This window comes from Suncus etruscus, chromosome 19, assembly GCF_024139225.1.
Source record: "Suncus etruscus isolate mSunEtr1 chromosome 19, mSunEtr1.pri.cur, whole genome shotgun sequence".
Classification (NCBI taxonomy): domain Eukaryota; kingdom Metazoa; phylum Chordata; class Mammalia; order Eulipotyphla; family Soricidae; genus Suncus; species Suncus etruscus.
This window is the reverse complement of record NC_064866.1, coordinates 748,349-768,350: the sequence shown is the minus strand read 5'-3', so window position 1 is coordinate 768,350 and position 20,002 is coordinate 748,349. Positions and strand designations below refer to the sequence as shown.

Sequence of the window (20,002 nt, the reverse complement as noted above, 5' to 3'; positions counted from 1 at the left end):
ATGAATCAATAGTTTCTTTTTTAAAAAAAGAAAGTTAGACTTAATATAAGGAAAGTACAAAAACTGATAATAAATATAATTAATACATTTTTTATTTAATGTCATTTAACCTTTGTAACCTTTGTAGTTCGTCGCATTAAATCATACATTTGAAACCTTTCTGTTTTGTTTTGTTTTTGAGCCATACTGGTGTTGGCATTAATCTTTGTTGCTATTAATAAGTTGTTAGTTTGTTCTGGGTAAAAAAGACAAAACTAGAGAAAACCTGACCTTTTTATAGAAAGACATAAATATCTGCTGCTGTGTAATTAAAAATTTGGCCTATTTATTTTAAAAGTAATAGATTGTAATATTTAAAATAAGCAACTATTTAAGTCATATTTAAAAGTAATAGGAGTGATAGCTTAGTGCACCAGAGCACTGGTATGCAGGAGCCCTGGGGCTGATGGCTTGCACTGCATGTGTCCCTGACCATGTATGACCCGACGACCAAAATAATGTTTTTTAATTTTTCAGTTTACTTTATTTAAAGAACATGCATTATATAGTTGACCATACACATTTGTTTGCAGATAAGTGAGAACAAAATCATTTTAAAAGTAAGAATAATGTTCTCATAATTGAAAATAAAAAATTTAAAAAAAAAGTAAGAATAAAAAGAAAAAAGGAAATAGAAGGGAAGAAAGAAAAAAAATAGGATAGTGACAAGTAAATTTGTGAAAACTATTTATCTCCAATGAGGTCATTAAGACGTGGCAGAAGGTTTAGTGAGCGCTTGTTGCTAGCTGACCATTCTGTTGTTTTATTTACTTACTAATATTAAGTGACCTCAGCGACACACTGGAATTCCTATGGGGGTGAGAGCATCAAAGAAATTAAGTTGTTCAGGAACTCAAAGCACTATATATTGTGACTTTTGTGCGGTGTGTTCTCAGTTGCCAGTTCTCCCAGAAGTAAGAGAATTGGGAGGGTGGGTTAGGGGTACCTACACTCACTCAAAAAAGGCCCTTGTGGTGCTTGAGGCCACATATGATGTTAAACTGAAATCGATTGTGTAAGTACTTTATCGTACTATCTTTCCAGCCCTGACCAGCGTTGCTTTTTAGACTACTTCTGAGTCAAATCTTCCCTGTTCAGTCTTTAGGTTTGGTTTTGGTTTTGGTTTTGGGGCCATACCCGGTGGCACTCAGGTGTACTCCTGGCTATGCACTCAGAAATCACTCCTGGCTTGGGGGACCTTATAGTATGCTGAAGATCGAACTCAGGTCCATCCTGGGTCAGCCACGTGCAAGCCAAACTTCTACCGCTGTGCTCTTGCTCCTGCCCAACTGTGCAGTCTATTAATATGATAATATATATGAGTATATACAAAATTACTAAAATTGTTCGTGGCTGAACTATACCAAGATCTCATTAGACTGAATGCAGAGTGTGTTTCGCATGCAGAAGATTTGGATTCGGTCCTGACAACGCACAATTGCCTGAGCGCTGCTGCTTTGTTATGACTCCAAAACACTATTGGTATAGACAGTCCTCTGTAGTTGCTTACTTTTTTGTTCTTATTATTCATCACTTTATTCCTAGCCTCTTCCTACATGCATGCGCCTTAAATTTTTACTTACCTGACTGTATTTGAGTCTGTTAATTCTTTGTCTCCACCTTCCTGAAGGTGTTTCTCTTCCAGATGATGACCCGGAGGCTGGCCAGGGTAGCAAGTTTTGTTTAGTGGCCATTGGTAGATTGCAGGTAGGTGTACATTTTTCATGTTTACATAATTAATGACTGTCAGTTTAAAGAAGTCTTCAGGACTTGTTCATGTTACTTTCCTTCTACTCTGAATACTAATGAAGATGCCTCTACATTTTCCTGCGTTTGTAGTTGTCGACTATATTCAGAGTTGAATCACTTCTCTGTGGTTTGAAAGATCTGTGACTAGAGAAGGGAATTCTTTTTTCCCTATATCATTTATAGATTTATATACAGTGCTGAATTTTCTGCTCCCAGTTTATTTCTTTCGCTTTGAGAGAAAATTCATTTCATTCTGATTTTTGGTAACAAGAGAGAAGTGGAATTGATTGCTTTATTTCATAAAAATAAATATTTCCTAGGGCCAGTAAGCTTAAAGGACTGGAGCACATGCTTTGCATGTACCTCGTTGGATGTAGCTGATGTACCTTATTGGGAATCCCCTTCCATCCTACACCACCTTGCCAGCACTCCTGGTTGTGAACCCCCTCTCTCAAAGCAAAACAAACAAAAACATTTCTTGGTTTCTTAGGACTATAATTTTCCAATTTGAATAAGGAACACCACTTATATGAAGTAGGTGAGGGCCCGGGCAGTGGCGCTAAAGGTAAGGTGCCTGCCTTGCCTGCGCTAGCCTTGGACGGACCGCGGTTCGATCCCCCGGTGTCCCATATGGTCCCCCAAGCCAGGAGCAACTTCTGAGCACATAGCCAGGAGTAACCCCTGAGCATTACTGGGTGTGGCCCAAAAATTAAAAAAAAAAAAAAAGAAGTAGGTGGGTTTTAGGTTAAGTGATTTTTTAAAATATCTTTTCTTTAGAAGGCTGGTAAATGGCACTGTATATAGCTAGACCTCCCTCATTCATGGCCTTTCAGACTGTGGTTTATTTTTTCCTTTGTGGCTAAGCTGTGAAAGCTTGAAAATATCTAAAAACTCATAAGTCTTTGTGAATGGTCTTGGGGAGATGGGAAGTGCAACTGTAAGAAAAATGCTGTCATTGTATCTCATTTTTATATCTTTACATTCAGGTAACTAGTTCACCCAACTGTACAGACATGAGTACTGTTTGTCAGCCAACAGAGTTTATTTCTCGACATAATATTGAGGGGATTTTTACTTTTGTGGATCACCGTTGTGTAGCTACTGTTGGCTACCAGCCACAGGTGAGATCTGGACCTATGATTACACAGCTGAGATTTAGGCCTCTTTTCCTTGCCTATATTGAGATTATTTAGTCATGTAAATGAAAATATAACTATCAATTCAGATTTATATCCAGGTTATTGCCCTATCTAGGTAAATATGATCAAATATTAAGGTAGGATATTGTAAAACTAACTGGTGGGGCTCAAGTATGAAGATATATTTTTATTATTTATATGAATATGGATACTAATAAATATAAAGTTCTCACCAAAATGACTAATCAAAATGCTGAGAACACTGTGGAGAGATTGGATGTGTCACACTTTATTGACAAATGTGTGAAATGGTGCAACCTCTTTAAAGAATAGTTTGGCTGGGGCTCAGAGCAATAGTAGAGTGAGTAGGGTGCCGCCAATCTGGGATCAGTCACCCCATATGGCCTTCTGAGCAAAGAACCAGGGGTAACCCTGAGTTCTGCCAAGTGTGGCCCTAAAACAGAACAAACCAAAAATGTATGGTTGTTTTCTAAAAAGCCATTTTGTTCCCTTTTTGCATGTTTATTACTATATTTATAATCGCCAAAAAGTAGAAAGAAATTTAAATGTCTATTACTGTTGAATTGATATAAAAACCAATACATTCATGTTAAAATACTGATGAGTGCCAGAAAGAATACAGAGGGTCTTGTGTTTACCTTGCACGCAGCCAACTTCTCTTTGACCCCCTGCATCCCAAAAGGTCTCTAAGCCCCACTGGGAGTGATCCCCTAAGTGCAGAGCCAGGAGTAAGCCTGAGCACCGCCAAGTGTGGTCCCTTGCAAAATTAAAATAACAAAGTAAAAGTAATCTATCAGAAGCCACACTCAAATGACTGCAAGTATATGATTCCATTTATACATTTCTAGAAAAGTGCAAAACTGAGGCAAGCAGTAAGCAGATTGGTAGGGATTGGCAGTTGACTAGGGATTTGGGGGCAAGAGTTGACTATAAATGGGGACAAGGGAATTTTGAAGGGCAAGAACATGTTCTAAAACTTGATTTACTAGTGATTGCACAACTATATATTTACAGTAGTCATCAAACTATATTTTAAACGACTGAGTTATGTCAGTTATACCTCCAGTCTATAAAATAATGCAGCCAAGAAAAATGTACTAGGGCAGGAGCGATAGCACAGCAATAGGGCGTTTGCCTTGCACGTGGCCAACCCTGACACCTGTTTGATTCCCGGCAACCCATATGGACCCCTGAGCCAGCCTGAGTGCCGCAGGCTGTGACCCAAAAATAAAAAAAAATGTATGATATTTTGAAAAAGAAAAATCCTATAGGCATAGGCATGAGGGATGTCCAGCACAGGATTTGGTCCTGGTACATGATAGACAGACATGTGTGCTTCTCATTGGCTCCCACAACCCATCTGCCTATACCATGTACAGCCTATAACTGATGTTATGAATATCCAGATGGCCTTAGCAGGACAAAGGTTCCCCACCCTTATTCAAGAGGTATAGTATACTGCATTTTTTTTTTTTTTTTTTTTTGGTTTTTGGGCCACACCCGGTAACGCTCAGGGGTTACTCCTGGCTATGCGCTCAGAAGTTGCTCCTGGCTTGGGGGACCATATGGGACACCGGGGGATCGAACCGCTGTCCGTCCAAGGCTAGCGCAGGGAAGGCAGGCACCTTACCTTTAGCGCCACTGCCCGGCCCCAGTATACTGCATTTTTGGTTGCACCCTTCCACCCCCATATTCATTTTTAATTCTAGGATAAATGAAATCCAAGTTCTCTCCATGTGAAAGTATTGACGTTCTTCTCTCTAGGAACTCTTAGGAAAAAATATTGTAGAATTCTGTCATCCTGAAGATCAGCAGCTTCTAAGAGACAGCTTCCAACAGGTAAAATTTCTATCTATTTTAGCACTTAATCTGTTCACTTAATTTTAAAAAATCTGTTGCTGTGTTTTTGGATCACATCTGGTGGTACTCAGGGCTTACTCCTGACTTTGCATTCAAGGATTACACGGTGCTCGATAGACCATATGTACTGTCTGGGATCAAACCTAGGTCTCATATGTGTAAGGACTACTCCTGTAGCACATTTTGAAATTTGAAGAAACAGAAAAAAAAAAAAAAAAACTACTTGAAATTAGGAATCATGTCCAAGATACTCCCCTTTTAAGATAGCACCTCTTTTAAGAGCTTCTCCAACTGCCATTGGCTGCTATTGGCCACAGAGACCTATAAAAGCCTCCCTCCCACGATTTCTGAGCGCACAGCCAGGAGTAACCCCTGAGAGTCACCGGGTGTAAACCAAAAAAAAAAAAAAAGAAGCCTCCCTCCCCAGGAGGCTGAGAAAGGTCTTGGAGCAGTTAGTTCAGGCAGTTGAAGGAGCAGTTTCACTTTGCTGGGCAGACTGTTTCCACTCCTGGCAACAGCTCTTCTCCCTGATGTCAGCTGTGTCTTTTGGACTGGTTGCCCTTGATGTTGAACACTTGTTTTCCCATTACCTGGCCCTCAATCTGACCTTACCCCGGTTCCAAACCCAGCTCTGTCTCCCTCTTTCTCCCTCTCCCAGCCTGGGGGTTTTTAATAGGCCCCTGGGCTTCTCTATTAAAAACGCTTGAAGTATCTTGTGGCGTCCTGCCTGCAAGATCCTCACGGACCCTGGTAGTGCAGGTCCTTGTCTGGCAGTTGGCTCTTGCACCTACCCACTGTGCTGTCGCTCCAGCCCCTATAGGTGCCTTTTTTTTTTTTTTTACACTTTGCCAACTTCTTTTTAAAAAATTTTTTTAAATATCTTTATTTAAACACCGTGATTACAAACATGACTGTAGTTGAGCTTCAGTCACAAAAGGAACACCCCCCCCTTCACCAGTGCAGTGTTCCCACCATCAGTGCACCCCATCTCCCTCCACCCAAACCACCTGCCTGTATTTGTGACAGACATTCTCCTCCTCTCACTCATTAACATTGTCATGGTTGTTGGTGTTCTAACTGCACTCACCCATCCTTGAGGTGAGCTTCATAACATGAGTGAGTCCTTCCAGCCCTCAAGATGCCTTTTAATGTATGAGTTCACTGCTTATTTTAGTTGCTGATTGCCAGATTTTGATGTCTTTTTAAAGACTAGATGAATTCATATTTTAAAAATATTTTATTTGCTTTAGAACATTATTTTTAATAAAGCTTGTTTTCTCTTTAATTCCTTTCCATTTTAGCTACTGTAGTGCTGTTTCATACTTGGTTTATAACACTTTTATATATCTATTTCAAAGATACCTTTTTCTTTGGTTTTTGGGCCACACCCGGTGATGCTCGGGGTTACTCCTAACTATGCGCTCAGAAATTACTTCTGGCTTGGGGCATCATATGGGACACCGGGGATCGAACCAGTCAGTCCTAGGCTAACGCAAGCAAGGCAGATGCCTTACAGCTTGGCACCACCGCTCCGGCCCCATCAAAGATACCATTTTATTGTTTCTCATTAAAGGGGGCTGTGGGGACTGAACCTAGGGCCTCATACATACAAGGCTTCAGCCCTTTATTATTGCCAAGTGTCATACTTTTCCTGCTAAGATTATATCTCATATATAATATATTAGATATTAGATATATCTCTATATCATATATATGTATTTTTCCTTACATGCAGATGTTTATATCTGATTATTTTGTGTCATGTAATATATGTTGGTTTTTTTCTTTTGTGTGCATGTGTTGTATTTGTATTGAATCCAAGTGTCATGAACTCAAAGCATGTGCTTTGCCTCTGAACCACATTCTTAGCTCTCTTTTGACTTTATGCTCTTTTTATTTTTTTTTGGGGGGGGGGCACTCCCGGCGGTGCTCAGGAGTCACTCCTGGCTATCTGCTTAGAAATAGCTCCTGGCAGGCACGGGGACCATATGGAATGCCGGGATTCGAACCAACCACCTTTGGTCCTGGATCGGCTGCTTGCAAGGCAATTGCTGCTGTGCTCTCTCCAGCCCCCTAAAACATAAAACACATCAGATCAGAGAGATATCCCTCAACAAGTCAAATGCATGTTTGAATGCAAGAGGCCTGGGTTCTATTCCTAGCACCACATGGTCTCTAGAGCACTACTACTAGAGACCCCTGAGCACACAATTGAGAGTAGTCCAGAACACCACTAGTGTGACCACCCTTCCCCCCCAAACAAAACCAAACATATAATCGGTGTTTGTTACCCGATAACTCTAAAATTAAAGTATAAAAGTATCAGCTGCTAATATTTTTACTGAGTCAGTTTGTAGGGCTAGGATTCAAAACCAAGACCTCATGCATCCAAGGCATGCTCTCTACACTGAGCCATATCCCACACCCTAACAGTACATTTAGTTCTTAGGGAGGGAGAGTCAAAAGTTGGTTTTCTATTTTATTAGACAGAAACTAAAAGGATCTAAAATTGCTTTCTTTTAAAAGACAAAATCAGCAAGACTCCTTTGTGAGTGCTCTGACAATAAACGCCCAGGTTTGGGGTAGGTCGTTAGAATTTCAGGAACAGCATGTAAACAGTATTAAAGATTGATTGAGGGGCTGGAGCTATATAGCACAGCAAGTAGGGCATTTGACTTGCAAGTGATCAACCCAGGTTTGATCCCCAGCGTCCCACATGGTCCCCTACGCTTGCCAGGAGCATTTTCTGAGTGCAGAGCCATGAGTAACCCCTGGATGTGGCCCAGAAAACAAAAAAATTTTAAATACAATTTGCTTTATAAAGTTACATCAGCATATCTTTGAGGAATTTTTCAAGGGAAATAATTATTACTATTGTTTGACTAGAATGGAAAAATAACTTGGAACTATGATAAAAAAATATCTATTTAGTAACTTAATTTTCACCCGGTTTTATAATAATTTCAATGACTAACTTTTATTCAATAAAATTATGTCATTTCAGTTTTAGTAATACTGAATTACTACTTTAAGGACAGTAGCACAAGAATCTTAGGAACGTAGATATGCGAATTATTTTTTCCGCTAAAGGAAATACTTTCTGGGTTTCATTGATAGTATGAAAACTTTTTCAGGTGGTGAAGTTGAAAGGCCAAGTGCTGTCTGTCATGTTCCGTTTCCGGTCCAAGAACCGAGAGTGGCTCTGGATGAGAACCAGCTCCTTTACTTTCCAGAACCCTTACTCAGATGAAATTGAGTACATCATCTGTACCCACACCAATGTGAAGTAGGTACCTTACAGGCCTTTCCAGGGTCGGGGTTTCCCTTGGGCCAAGTTAGCTTAGCTTGGTCAAGCTACCTTCTCCTTGTCTGTTTCTCTAGTAGTAAATACTCGTTCGGAGATGTGACGGTTTGTATTTCAGTTTTAGGTTTTAATCCTTTCTAGAAAGAATCTTATTTCATGTGCCAGTTTATTGACATATTCATATGAGGTCAGTATTAACTATAGGCCACTGGGGAGATATTCAGTTTCATTCCATACCACCACAATAAAGTAAGTACCATAGTAAATTGTATTGGTTTTCCAATGCATGTAAAATTATGTTTACACTATACTGCAGGCTATTCAGTGTTCAGTAGCATATGACTAAAAAAATAAGAGGCATTTCTTTATTTTTTTTATTTTTTTTTTTATTTTTTTTTTAATTTTTTTTTTATTTAAACACCTTGATTACATACATGATTGTGTTTGGGTTTCAGTCATAAAAGGAACACCACCCATCACCAGTGCAACATTCCCATCACCCAAGTCCCAAATCTCCCTCCTCCCCCCCCAACCCCCGCCTGTACCCTAAACAGGCTCTACATTTCCCTCATACATTCTCAATATTAGGACAGTTCAAAATGTAGTTATTTCTCTAACTAAACTCATCACTCTTTGTGGTGAGCTTCCTGAGGTGAGCTGGAACTTCCAGCTCTTTTCTCTTTTGTGTCTGAAAATTATTATTACAAGGGTGTCTTTCATTTTTCTTAAAACCCATAGATGAGTGAGACCATTCTGCGTTTTTCTCTCTCTCTCTGACTTATTTCACTCAGCATAATAGATTCCATGTACATCCATGTATAGGAAAATTTCATGACTTCATCTCTCCTGACAGCTGCATAATATTCCATTGTGTATATGTACCACAGTTTCTTTAGCCATTCGTCTGTTGAAGGGCATCTTGGTTGTTTCCAGAGTCTTGCTATGGTAAATAGAGCTGCAATGAATATAGGTGTAAGGAAGGGGTTTTTGTATTGTATTTTTGTGTTCCTAGGATATATTCCTAGGAGTGGTATAGCCGGATCGTATGGGAGCTCGATTTCCAGTTTTTGGAGGAATCTCCATATCGCTTTCCATAAAGGTTGAACTAGACAGCATTCCCACCAGCAGTGGATAAGAGTTCCTTTCTCTCCACATCCCCGCCAACACTGTTTATTCTCATTCTTTGTGATGTGTGCCATTCTCTGTGGTGTGAGGTGGTATCTCATTGTTGTTTTGATTTGCATCTCCCTGATGATTAGTGATGTGGAACATTTTTTCATGTGTCTTTTGGCCATGCGTATTTCTTCTTTGTCAAAGTGTCTGTTCATTTCTTCTCCCCATTTTTTGATGGGGTTAGATGTTTTTTTCTTGTAAAGTTCTGTCAGTGCCTTGTATATTTTGGAGATTAGCCCCTTATCTGATGGGTATTGGGTGAATAGTTTCTCCCACTCAGTGGGTGGCTCTTGTATCCTGGGTACTATTTCCTTTGAGGTGCAGAAGCTTCTCAGCTTAATATATTCCCATCTGTTAATCTCTGCTTTCACTTGCTTGGAGAGTGCAGTTTCCTCCTTGAAGATGCCTGTAATGTCCTGTAGTGTTTTGCCTATGTGCTGTTCTATATATCTTATGGTTTTGGGGCTGATATCGAGGTCTTTAATCCATTTGGATTTTACCTTTGTACATGATGTTAGCTGGGGGTCTAAGTTTAATTTTTTGCAAGTGGCTATCCAATTGTGCCAACACCACTTGTTGAAGAGGCTTTCCCTGCTCCATTTAGGATTTCCTGCTCCTTTATCAAAAATTAGATGGTTGTATCTCTGGGGAACATTTTCTGAGTATTCAAGCCTATTCCACTGATCTGAGGACCTATCCTTATTCCAATACCATGCTGTTTTGATAACTGTTGCTTTGTAGTACAGTTTAAAGTTGGGAAAAGTAATTCCTCCCATATTCTTTTTCCCAATGATTGCTTTAGCTATTCGAGGGTGTTTATTGTTCCAAATGAATTTCAAAAGTGTCTGATCCACTTCTTTGAAGAATGTCATGGGTATCTTTAGAGGGATGGCATTAAATCTGTATAATGCCTTGGGGAGTATTGCCATTTTGATGATGTTAATCCTGCCAATCCATGAGCAGGGTATGTGTTTCCATTTCCGTGTGTCCTCTCTTATTTCTTGGAGCAGAGTTTTATAGTTTTCTTTGTATAGGTCCTTCACATATTTAGTCAAGTTGATTCCAAGATATTTGAGTTTGTGTGGTACTATTGTGAATGGGGTTGTTTTCTTAATGTCCATTTCATCCTTATTACTATTGGTATATAGAAAGGCCATTGATTTTTGTGTGTTAATTTTGTAGCCTGCCACCTTGCTATATGAGTCTATTGTTTCTAGAAGCTTTTTGATAGAGTCTTTAGGGTTTTCTAAGTTGAGTATCATGTCATCTGCAAACAGTGAGAGCTTGACTTCTTCCTTTCCTATCTGGATTCCCTTGATATCCTTTTCTTGCCTAATCGCTATAGCAAGTACTTCCAGTGCTATGTTGAATAGGAGTGGTGAGAGAGGACAGCCTTGTCTTGTGCCAGAATTTAGAGGAAAGGCTTTCAGTTTTTCTCCATTGAGGATAATATTTGCCACTGGCTTGTGGTAGATGGCCTTCACTATATTGAGGAAGGTTCCCTCCATTCCCATCTTGCTGAGAGTTTTGATCAAGAATGGGTGTTGGACCTTATCAAATGCTTTCTCTGCATCTATTGATATGATCATGTGGTTTTTATTTTTCTTGTTATTGATGTTGTGTATTATGTTGATAGATTTACGGATGTTAAACCAGCCTTGCATTCCTGGGATGAAACCTACTTGATCGTAGTGGATGATCTTCTTAACGAGGCATTGAATCCTATTTGCCAGGATTTTGTTGAGGATCTTTGCATCTGCATTCATCAGTGATATTGGTCTGTAATTTTCTTTTTTGGTAGCGTCTCTGTCTGGTTTAGGTATCAAGGTGATGTTGGCTTCATAAAAGCTATTTGGAAGTGTTTCTGTTTGTTCAATTTCATGAAAGAGTCTTGCCAAGATTGGCAGTAGTTCCTCTTGAAAAGTTTGATAGAATTCATTAGTGAATCCATCTGGACCTGGGCTTTTGTTTTTCGGCAGACATTTGATTACTGTTTTAATTTCATCAATGGTGATGGGGGTGTTTAGATATGCTACATCCTCTTCCTTCAACCGTGGAAGATTATAAGAGTCCAAGAATTTATCCATTTCTTCCAGGTTCTCATTTTTAGTGGCGTAGAGTTTTTCAAAGTAGTTTCTGATTACCCTTTGAATCTCTGTCATATCAGTAGTGATCTCTCCTTTTTCATTCCTGATACGAGTTATCAAGTTTCTCTCTCTCTCTTTCTTTGTTAGGTTTGCCAGTGGTCTATCAATCTTGTTTATTTTTTCAAAGAACCAACTTCTGCTTTCGTTGATCTTTCGGATTGTTTTTTGAGTTTCCACTTCGTTGATTTCTGCTCTCAGCTTTGTTATTTCCTTCTGTCTTCCTATTCTTGGGTCCTTTTGTTGAGCATTTTCTAGTTCTATTAGCTGTGTCATTAAGCTACTCAGGTAAGCTCCTTCTTCCTTCCTGATGTGTGCTTGCAAAGCTATAAATTTTCCTCTCAGTACTGCTTTTGCTGTGTCCCATAAGTTCTGAGAGTTTGTGTCTTTATTGTCATTTGTTTCCAGGAACCTTTTTATTTCCTCCTTGATTTCATCTCGGACCCACTGGTTATTGAGCATGAGGCTGTTTAACTTCCAGGTGTTAAAGTGTTTCTTCTGAGTCCCTTTGGAGTTCACAAATAATTTCAGAGCCTTGTGGTCAGCGAAGGTAGTCTGCAAAATTTCTATCCTCTTGATCTTATGGAGGTATGTTTTATGTGCCAGCATGTAGTCTATCCTGGAGAATGTCCCATGTACATTGGAGAAGAATGTGTATCCAGGTTTCTGGGGATGGAGTGTCCTATATATATCCACTAGGCCTCTTTCTTCCATTTCTCTCCTCAGGTCTAGTATATTCTTGTTGGGTTTCAGTCTGGTTGACCTGTCCAGTGTTGACAAAGCCGTGTTAAGGTCCCCCACAATTATTGTGTTGTTGTTGATATTATTTTTCAGATTTGTCAACAGTTGTATTAAATATTTTGCTGGCCCCTCATTCGGTGCATATATGTTTAGGAGAGTGAATTCTTCCTGCTCTACGTACCCCTTGATTAATATAAAATGTCCATCTTTGTCCCTTACAACCTTCCTGAGTATAAAGTTTGCATTATCTGATATTAGTATGGCCACTCCAGCTTTTTTATGGGTGGTGTTTGCTTGGATAACTTTTCTCCAGCCTTTTATTTTGAGTCTATGTTTGTTCTGACTATTCAGGTGCGTTTCTTGTAGGCAGCAGAAGGTTGGATTGAGTTTTTTGATCCATTTAGCCACTCTGTGTCTCTTAACTGGTGCATTTAGTCCATTGACGTTGAGAGAAAGAATTGTCCTGGGATTTAACGCCATCTTTATTTCAAAATTTGGTGTGTCTTTTGGGTAGTCTTGTCTTAGATTAGGTCTTTCAGTTTTTCTCTTAAGACTGGTTTTGTGTCTGTGAAGTTTCTGAGCTGTTTTTTGTCTGTGAAACCATGTATTCTTCCATCAAACCAGAAAGTGAGTTTTGCTGGGTATAGTATTCTGGGTGAAGCATTCATTTCATTCAGTCTTGTCACAATATCCCACCACTGCTTTCTGGCATTGAGTGTTTCTGGTGACAGGTCTGCTGTAAATCTCAGGGAAGCTTGCTTGAACATGATTTCCCCTTTTGATCTTGCTGTTTTCAGAATTCTGTCTCTATCTGTGGGATTTGTCATTGTGACTAGGATGTGTCTTGGGGTGGTTTTTCTGGGGTCTCTTTTGGTTGGTACTCTTCGGGCATGCAGGATTTGATCACATATATTCTTTAGCTCTGGAAGTTTCTCTTTAATGATGTTCTTGACCATTGATTCTTCCTGGAAATTTTCTTCCTGGGTCTCTGGGACTCCAATGATTCTTAAGTTGTTTCTGTTGATCTTATCATAGACTTCTATTTTCGTCTGTTCCCATTCTTTGACTAATTTTTCCATTGTCTGCTCATTTGCTTTAAGTTTTTTGTCCAATCTCTCCTGCTGTATGGAATTGTTATGTATCTCATCTTCCACAGCACCAAGTCTATTCTCAGCTTCTGATACCCTGTCCCAGAGCTTATCCATTTTGTCATTCACTTCGTTTACTGACTTTTTCAGTCCTGTTAGTTGACATGTTATTTCAGTTTGGAGTTTTGTCATTTCTGCCTTCATATTTTCTTGGTTCTTATTAGTGTTCTGTTCAACTCGATCCATGGTTTCTTGGAGTCTGTTGAGCACCTTCCATATTGCTAGTCTAAAGTCCTTATCTGAGAGGTTGATTAGTTGTTCAGTCATTATCTGGTCCTCAGAATTGTCATCTTCATTCTCTATGTCTGATGCTGGCCTGCGTTGTTTCCCCATTGTCACACTTGTATTGTGGGTTTTTCTACGTGTTGTAGTGGTATTCATTGTCTATATGATGTAGGCAGCACACTCCTCTGGCTCCTCCCTTTCTGGATGGGCTGACTTGCCTCTATGGGAGGGGAGTCCTCCGTGGATGAAGCCTCACACTGGGTCAAATCTTAGGCCCGAGCATGCAACAGAGAAGACAGTCCAGAGAGAAATGTTTGCTTCTGTGATATAGCGCCGTTCTTAGTGTGATTTTTCCTTCTTGTTGCAATGGAGTTCTTTCCTTAGAAAGAGTGCACGGCCGCGTAGCGAAGCGGAGCCTCTTTTTGCCCCACTCGCAAGAGTTTCACGCAAGAGGACAGTAGACAGACATAGACAGGTCACACTCACAGTCTTTCACAGCTGAGCCCCACTGGGCCAGTGTACTTTTGCGGATTTTCCCCGCCTGGTGTCACACACAGGGAGCCAGCTTTTGCAAAGGTTAGCCGGTTTTTATGCTCTGAAGTCCCTCCCTGAAAATGGCGTCTGGGCGAGCGAGGTTTCTGGAGGCTCTTTTTGCCCCACTCGCAAGAGTTTCACGCAAGAGGACAGTAGACAGACATAGACAGGTCACACTCACAGTCTTTCACAGCTGAGCCCCACTGGGCCGGTGTACTTTTGCGGATTTTCCCCGCCTGGTGTCACACACAGGGAGCCAGCTTTTGCAAAGTTTAGCCGGTTTTTATGCTCTGAAGTCCCTCCCTGAAAATCAGAGGCATTTCTTAATTTAAAATTTATCACCTATGTCTTTAGTCTTTGTTTTTTGAATAAAGGGTTTTGACCTGGTCTTGATGGTTGATCAGTCATAGTAATGGTTACCTAGGGTAGGGATAACGGTAACAGTTTTTAGAAATGAGTCAGGATGGTCTGGAGTGATAGCATAGTGATAGCATAGCTTTTGCCTTGCACACGGCCTACCCAGCTTTGATTGCCAGCATTCCATATGATCTCCCTAGTCTGCCAGGAGTCATTTCTGATCACAAAACTAGAAGTAACCCCTGTGTGTCGCTAGGTGTGGCCCCCAAACACCCCCAAACAAAATCAGTGAAGTTTGCCATGTTGGCTACCTCTTAACTTCTCTTAAGTGATCAACGTGGTATTTAATAGCCTTTACTTATCAGGGGTCCTCAAACTGTAAACAGGGCCAGGACAGTTCATTGTCCCTCAGGCCAAGGGAGGGCTGACTATAGTTTGAAAAATAACTGAACAACTGTGGCCTGCAGGCTTTAGTCTGGGGATTCCTGCCTGAGACTGAGAGGAAGAGTTAGAGACAGGGAGAAGGAGCAGAGTCGGAGAGTGCAGAGTACATTTCACATGTGCTCTGCAGCCCCAGATAAGTCCGCTGCTAAGCAGGACAGGCAGCGGTGGCAAGCACACCCAGTGGGCTGGATGAATGTCCTCAGCCAAAGTTTGAAAACCCCTGGCAGAGTAAACTTTTTAAAAGTTGGTCTCAGTCCTCTCAAGCTGTGGCTGTTTATTTGTTCTTTTGTTGTTGTTTTTTGGTTTTGGGGTCACACCCGGAGGTGTTCAGGGGTTGCCCCTGTGTTGGCTTACATGCAAGACAATCGCCTTACCCTGTGCTATCGCTCCAGCCTCTTGTTCAATTTTTGGTTTTTATTGTTGTTATTTGTTTTTCTGAATTAAAAAAGTGTGACTTCTCTAGTTGTATTCTTTTTAAAGATTGTTCTGGCTATTTGTTCAAATTTTATCATGAGGGGCCTGAGAAATAGCACAGTGTTGGGGCGTTTGCCTTGAAAGCTGCCGACCCAGGACCAACGGTGGTTCGAATCCTGACATCCCATATGGTTCCCTGAACCTGCCAGGAGTGATTTCTGAGCACAGAGCCAGGAGTGGCCCCTGAGCACTGCCGGGTGTGGTCCAAAAACAAAAACAAAAAAAAATTGTTTTAGCATGAATTTCCCCCAGTTCTTTGACATCTGGCATCTCTTCTAATTCTTGTTCCTTTATTGTTGTCATCACATCCGTTATTTCCTGCTGAAGGAAGACCTGTCACAGTTATTCATGATTCATAGAATCACCTTCACTCCTTTAAAAATTATTGTTTCTGGATGCAGGAAAGATAGCATAGGGATCAAGTCATTACCTTGTATGTAATCAGTCTTGATTTGAATCCCTGGCACGACTGCATATGATACCCTCAACACCTATAGTTGTTTCTTCTGAGCATAAAACCAGAGGAGCCCCTGAACACCACTGGATAGGACTAAAATAAAAATAATAGTAATACCATATTTTCTGGCCTATAGGTTGACTTTTATTTATTTACTTTTTTTGGTTTTTGGGCTACACCCGGCGGTGCTCAGGGGTTACTCCTGGCTGTCTGCTCAGAAATAGCTCGTGGCAGGCACAGGAGACTATATAGGACACCGGGATTCGAACCAACCACCTTTTGGTCCTGGATCGGCTGCTTGCAAGGCAAACGCCGCTGTGCTATCTCTCCAGGCCCCAGGACGACTTTTGAAACAAAAAAAAAAGTCAACCGAAAATCTGGGGTCGTCTTATATGCCAAGTATATCCCGAAAAATGTTTCAATATGCCGCTAAACGAAAATTATCTAAATATTGCCACGAAACGAATTTTCCAACTCGATCCTGCACCAATCACTTCCAGGCTGCTCGGACCCTCCGCCTCTCTGACTCAGCCAATTCAAGCAGGTTTTTATGCATGCAAATTAGACAATGTTCTGTACCGAATCTACACTGTCAAAAGTCTGCTCAGATTGGCCAGAGTCAGAGAGGAAGTCTATTACAGTAGAACCTTTGAACCTTTGCTTGTTGGGATTGGCTCACTGTGGTACATACAGTTGCAGCACAGGAACGTTTTGTCTGATACAGCGAATAGAGGCCTAAACCTATGTTTTAACTGCAAAATTAGGGGGTCGTCTTACACGCCAGCAAATATGGTAAATATAAAATTGTCATTTCAACATCTTCCCATTAATTATGATTATTTTTTTATTTTTTATTTTATTTGTTTTTGGGTTACACCCAGCGTCACTCAGGGGTTACTCCTGGCTCTGCACTCAGAAATCGCCTCTGGCAGGCACAGGGGCTATGTGGGATGGCAGGATTCGAACCACCGTGTGCAAGGCATATCGTCTCTCCTAGTTATGATTATTTTTATAGGTATTTAGGATTATAAATCTTTTTGTTTGGGGGTCATAGCCAGCATTGCTCAAGACTTACTCCTGACTCTATTCCGGTATCATTCCTGGTGGTATATGGATATGGGGTGCCAAGGATTGAATCTGCCTCCGCCATGTACACGTTTCCTATCTGCAATACTATCTCTCTGGCCCTGGGATAGTTATTCCTTTCCAGAAAACTTTTGGTTTACTTTGTCCAGATCCATCAGAGTAATGGCTTCTTTTGGCAGTGATAGCCTTAAGAAAATATATTTTTAAGTAAAAGTACTTAAAAATGGTAATTGCTTGTCTCTGGGTAATAGAATGCATCCCTTGTTAGTAGACTTGAAAATGTAACCTTTTTTGTATTATCTTCCCTAGAATTCTTGAATAAGGGGCTGGAGCAATGGCACAGCAAGTAGAGCCTTTGCCTTCCATGAGGCCGACCCGGGTTTGATCTCCTGCATCCCATATGGTCCCCTGAGCTGTTAGGAGTAATTTCTGGCAGTTAAATTTCTAGCAGTAAATTCCAGAACTAGGAGTAACCTTGAGTGCTGCCGGGCGTGACCAAAAACAAACAAACAAAAAGAATTCTTGAATGACTGGGTGAGTTTCAAAGAGCAATAATAGGAGCAGGAGTGATAGTTTAGGACAGTGGTCGGCAAGCTGCGGCTCTCGAGTCACATTTGACTCTTTCCACTTTTAATTTGGCTCTTCTGTGTGCCGGACTGCCGCTCCAGGAGTCAGGACTCTGCTCCTAGCCTCTGTCAGTGTGCACCCTGTGTGGCTCTCAAAATAAATTTCAATCGTGGTTTTGGCGAGATTTGGCTCCGTTGAAAAAAAAGGTTGCCCACCACTGGTTTAGGAGATAAGCTAGTTGCCTTGCAAGCAGCTGACCTTTGATCCCTAAACCTGCTGGGACTGAACCCTGAGCAAAGAGCCAGGAGTCAGCCCTGAACACTCCTATGTGTGGCTTAAAAACAAACAAAAAGAAGATGAAAAGAGCAGGACTACTTTGAAAAGAATATTTTTTGAGTATTAGGTATCAACAGTGGACTTAAACTATTCAGTACACCATATTGGAAACAGATGTGCTGCCCCTCCAGGCTTTGTAGTTCCCTTTATAGAGCATAAGTTTCAGATCATTCTTAAGGGTCCTAAAACGTTCAGCATGCTAAGTGTTCATTGGCAGTTTAAAATAATCAGTTGCACATTAGCCAGTTTGTAGCTTGAAATTAGGCACTGACTTCTTTCTAGCCGTGGAAGTCCTTGAGAGGATCTTCACTTCTTTTGTCATCAAAATTGAGAATCTGCGGCAGTTTAAGACCTAGCTTCTTAAGCTGTGGATTGGAACTCCAGATGAGATTGCTTAACTGAGCCTGGAGTTTGGAAAACATTGACAACAGTAAAGAGTTTTTTGAATGTGCCATTTGAAGTCATTCGCATAATAGAGTCACTGGTAGTGATCGCTCATTTGCATTTCTTGGCAAAAGAGGGTCACAAATGGACAGTTTTGTGTTTTTTTGTTTTTTTTTTTTTTTTTCAGCCCTGATTTTTTTAACTTCCTTGTGAGGTAGTGTGAGAGTGGGCCAAAGGAACAGAAAGAGGCAGAGGAGCAGTACACAAAGACAGTGGTGGAGAGTTTGATAGTATTGACGTGCAGTGACTGTGTATATCAAACCAGTAGCACTAATACCATTGGAACCATGTTGCCTAAAGCTCATCAGTAAATTAATTTTAAAAATAGCATGGGATATGAAGGGGGGGAGCGATAGTGCATTGGGTAGGATGCCGCATCCCTTACGGTTCCCTGAGTCTGACAGAAGTAATTTCTGAGTAGAGAGCCAGGAGTAGCCCCTGAGCACTGTTGGTTGTGGTCCCAAAATAAAGCAATCCCTGAGTCAAGTTCAATCCCCAGTACCCCTAATGAGTCCCTGAGTCCCACCAAAATGGTCCCTGAACCAGAGCCACAAATAAGTCCTGAGCACTGACCGATGTAACCTCTCCAAAATGAGTCATCCTGGTTGATCAATGATCCTAACTTGGGCCCGGAGAGATAGCACAGCAGCGTTTGCCTTGCAAGCAGCCGATCCAGGATCAAAGGTGGTTGGTTCGAATCCCGGTGTCTCATAGGGTCCCCCGTGCCTGCCAGGAGCTATTTCTGAGCAGACAGCCAGGAGGAACCCCTGAGCACTGCCGGGTGTGGCCCAAAAATCAAAAAAAAAAAAAAAATGATCCTAACTTCATCTTCTGATCCTAACTATATCTCCTAGATAATTTGTTCTCACTTCATCCTACTTTCTGTATTACCTTGAATTCATTTTGTTATGGAAGAAACAGTTTAACTTAAACCTATGAACCAAACTTCTAGCTTTGTTACCTTTTCAGTTTTCTTTTTTGGGGGGGGCAGTTTGGGCCCCACCAGTGATGCCCACGGGTCACTCCTGGCTATGTGCTCAGAAATCGCTCCTGGCTGGGGGAACCATATGAGACGCCGGGGATAGAACCCAGGTCCGTCCTGAGTCAGCTGCGTGTAAGGCAAATGCCATACTACTTTTTGGTTAGTTTCTGTTCTTTTATGCCTTGATTTTTTTTTTTTTTTTTTTTTTTTGTGGTTTTTGGGTCACACCCGGCGGTGCTCAGGGGTTACTCCTGGCTGTCTGCTCAGAAATAGCTCCTGGCATGCACGGGGGACCCTATGGGACACCGGGATTTGAACCAAGCACCTTTGGTCCTGGATCGGCTGTTTGCAGGCAAACGCCGCTGTGCTATCTCTCCGGGCCCGATTTTTTTTTTTTTTTTTTTTTTTTTTTTTTTTTTTTTTTTTTGGTTTTTGGGTCCACCCGGCAGTGCTCAGGGGTTATTCCTGGCTCCATGCTCAGAAATTGCTCCTGGCAGGCACAGGGGACCATATGGGATGCCGGGATTTGAACCGATGACCTTCTGCATGAAAGGCAAATGCCTTACCTCCATGCTATCTCTCCGGCCCCCGGATTTTTTTTTTTTTAATTTTTATTTTTGGGCCACCCCTGGTGACGCTCAGGGGTTACTCCTGGCTATGCCCTCAGAAATCCCTCCTGGCTTGGGGAACCATATGGGATGCTGGAGGATTGAACCAAGGTCTGTCCTAGGTCAGCCGCGTGCAAAGCAAATGCCCTATTGCTGCACTATCGCTCTAG

General features: G+C 41.2%; 1 protein-coding gene across 2 annotated transcripts in view; it reads left to right on the top strand.

Annotated features, from left to right (window-relative positions):
* The window catches only part of ARNT (aryl hydrocarbon receptor nuclear translocator), an 89,866-nt gene that overhangs the window by 61,645 nt on the left and 8,219 nt on the right, over positions 1 to 20,002 (top strand). For both annotated transcript variants that reach the window (XM_049765911.1, XM_049765910.1), the window contains exons 11-14: positions 1,670 to 1,746; positions 2,775 to 2,909; positions 4,713 to 4,787; positions 7,943 to 8,094. In XM_049765911.1, coding sequence (XP_049621868.1) covers positions 1,670 to 1,746; positions 2,775 to 2,909; positions 4,713 to 4,787; positions 7,943 to 8,094 — 439 coding nt within the window. The remainder of the gene's footprint in view (positions 1 to 1,669; positions 1,747 to 2,774; positions 2,910 to 4,712; positions 4,788 to 7,942; positions 8,095 to 20,002) is intronic.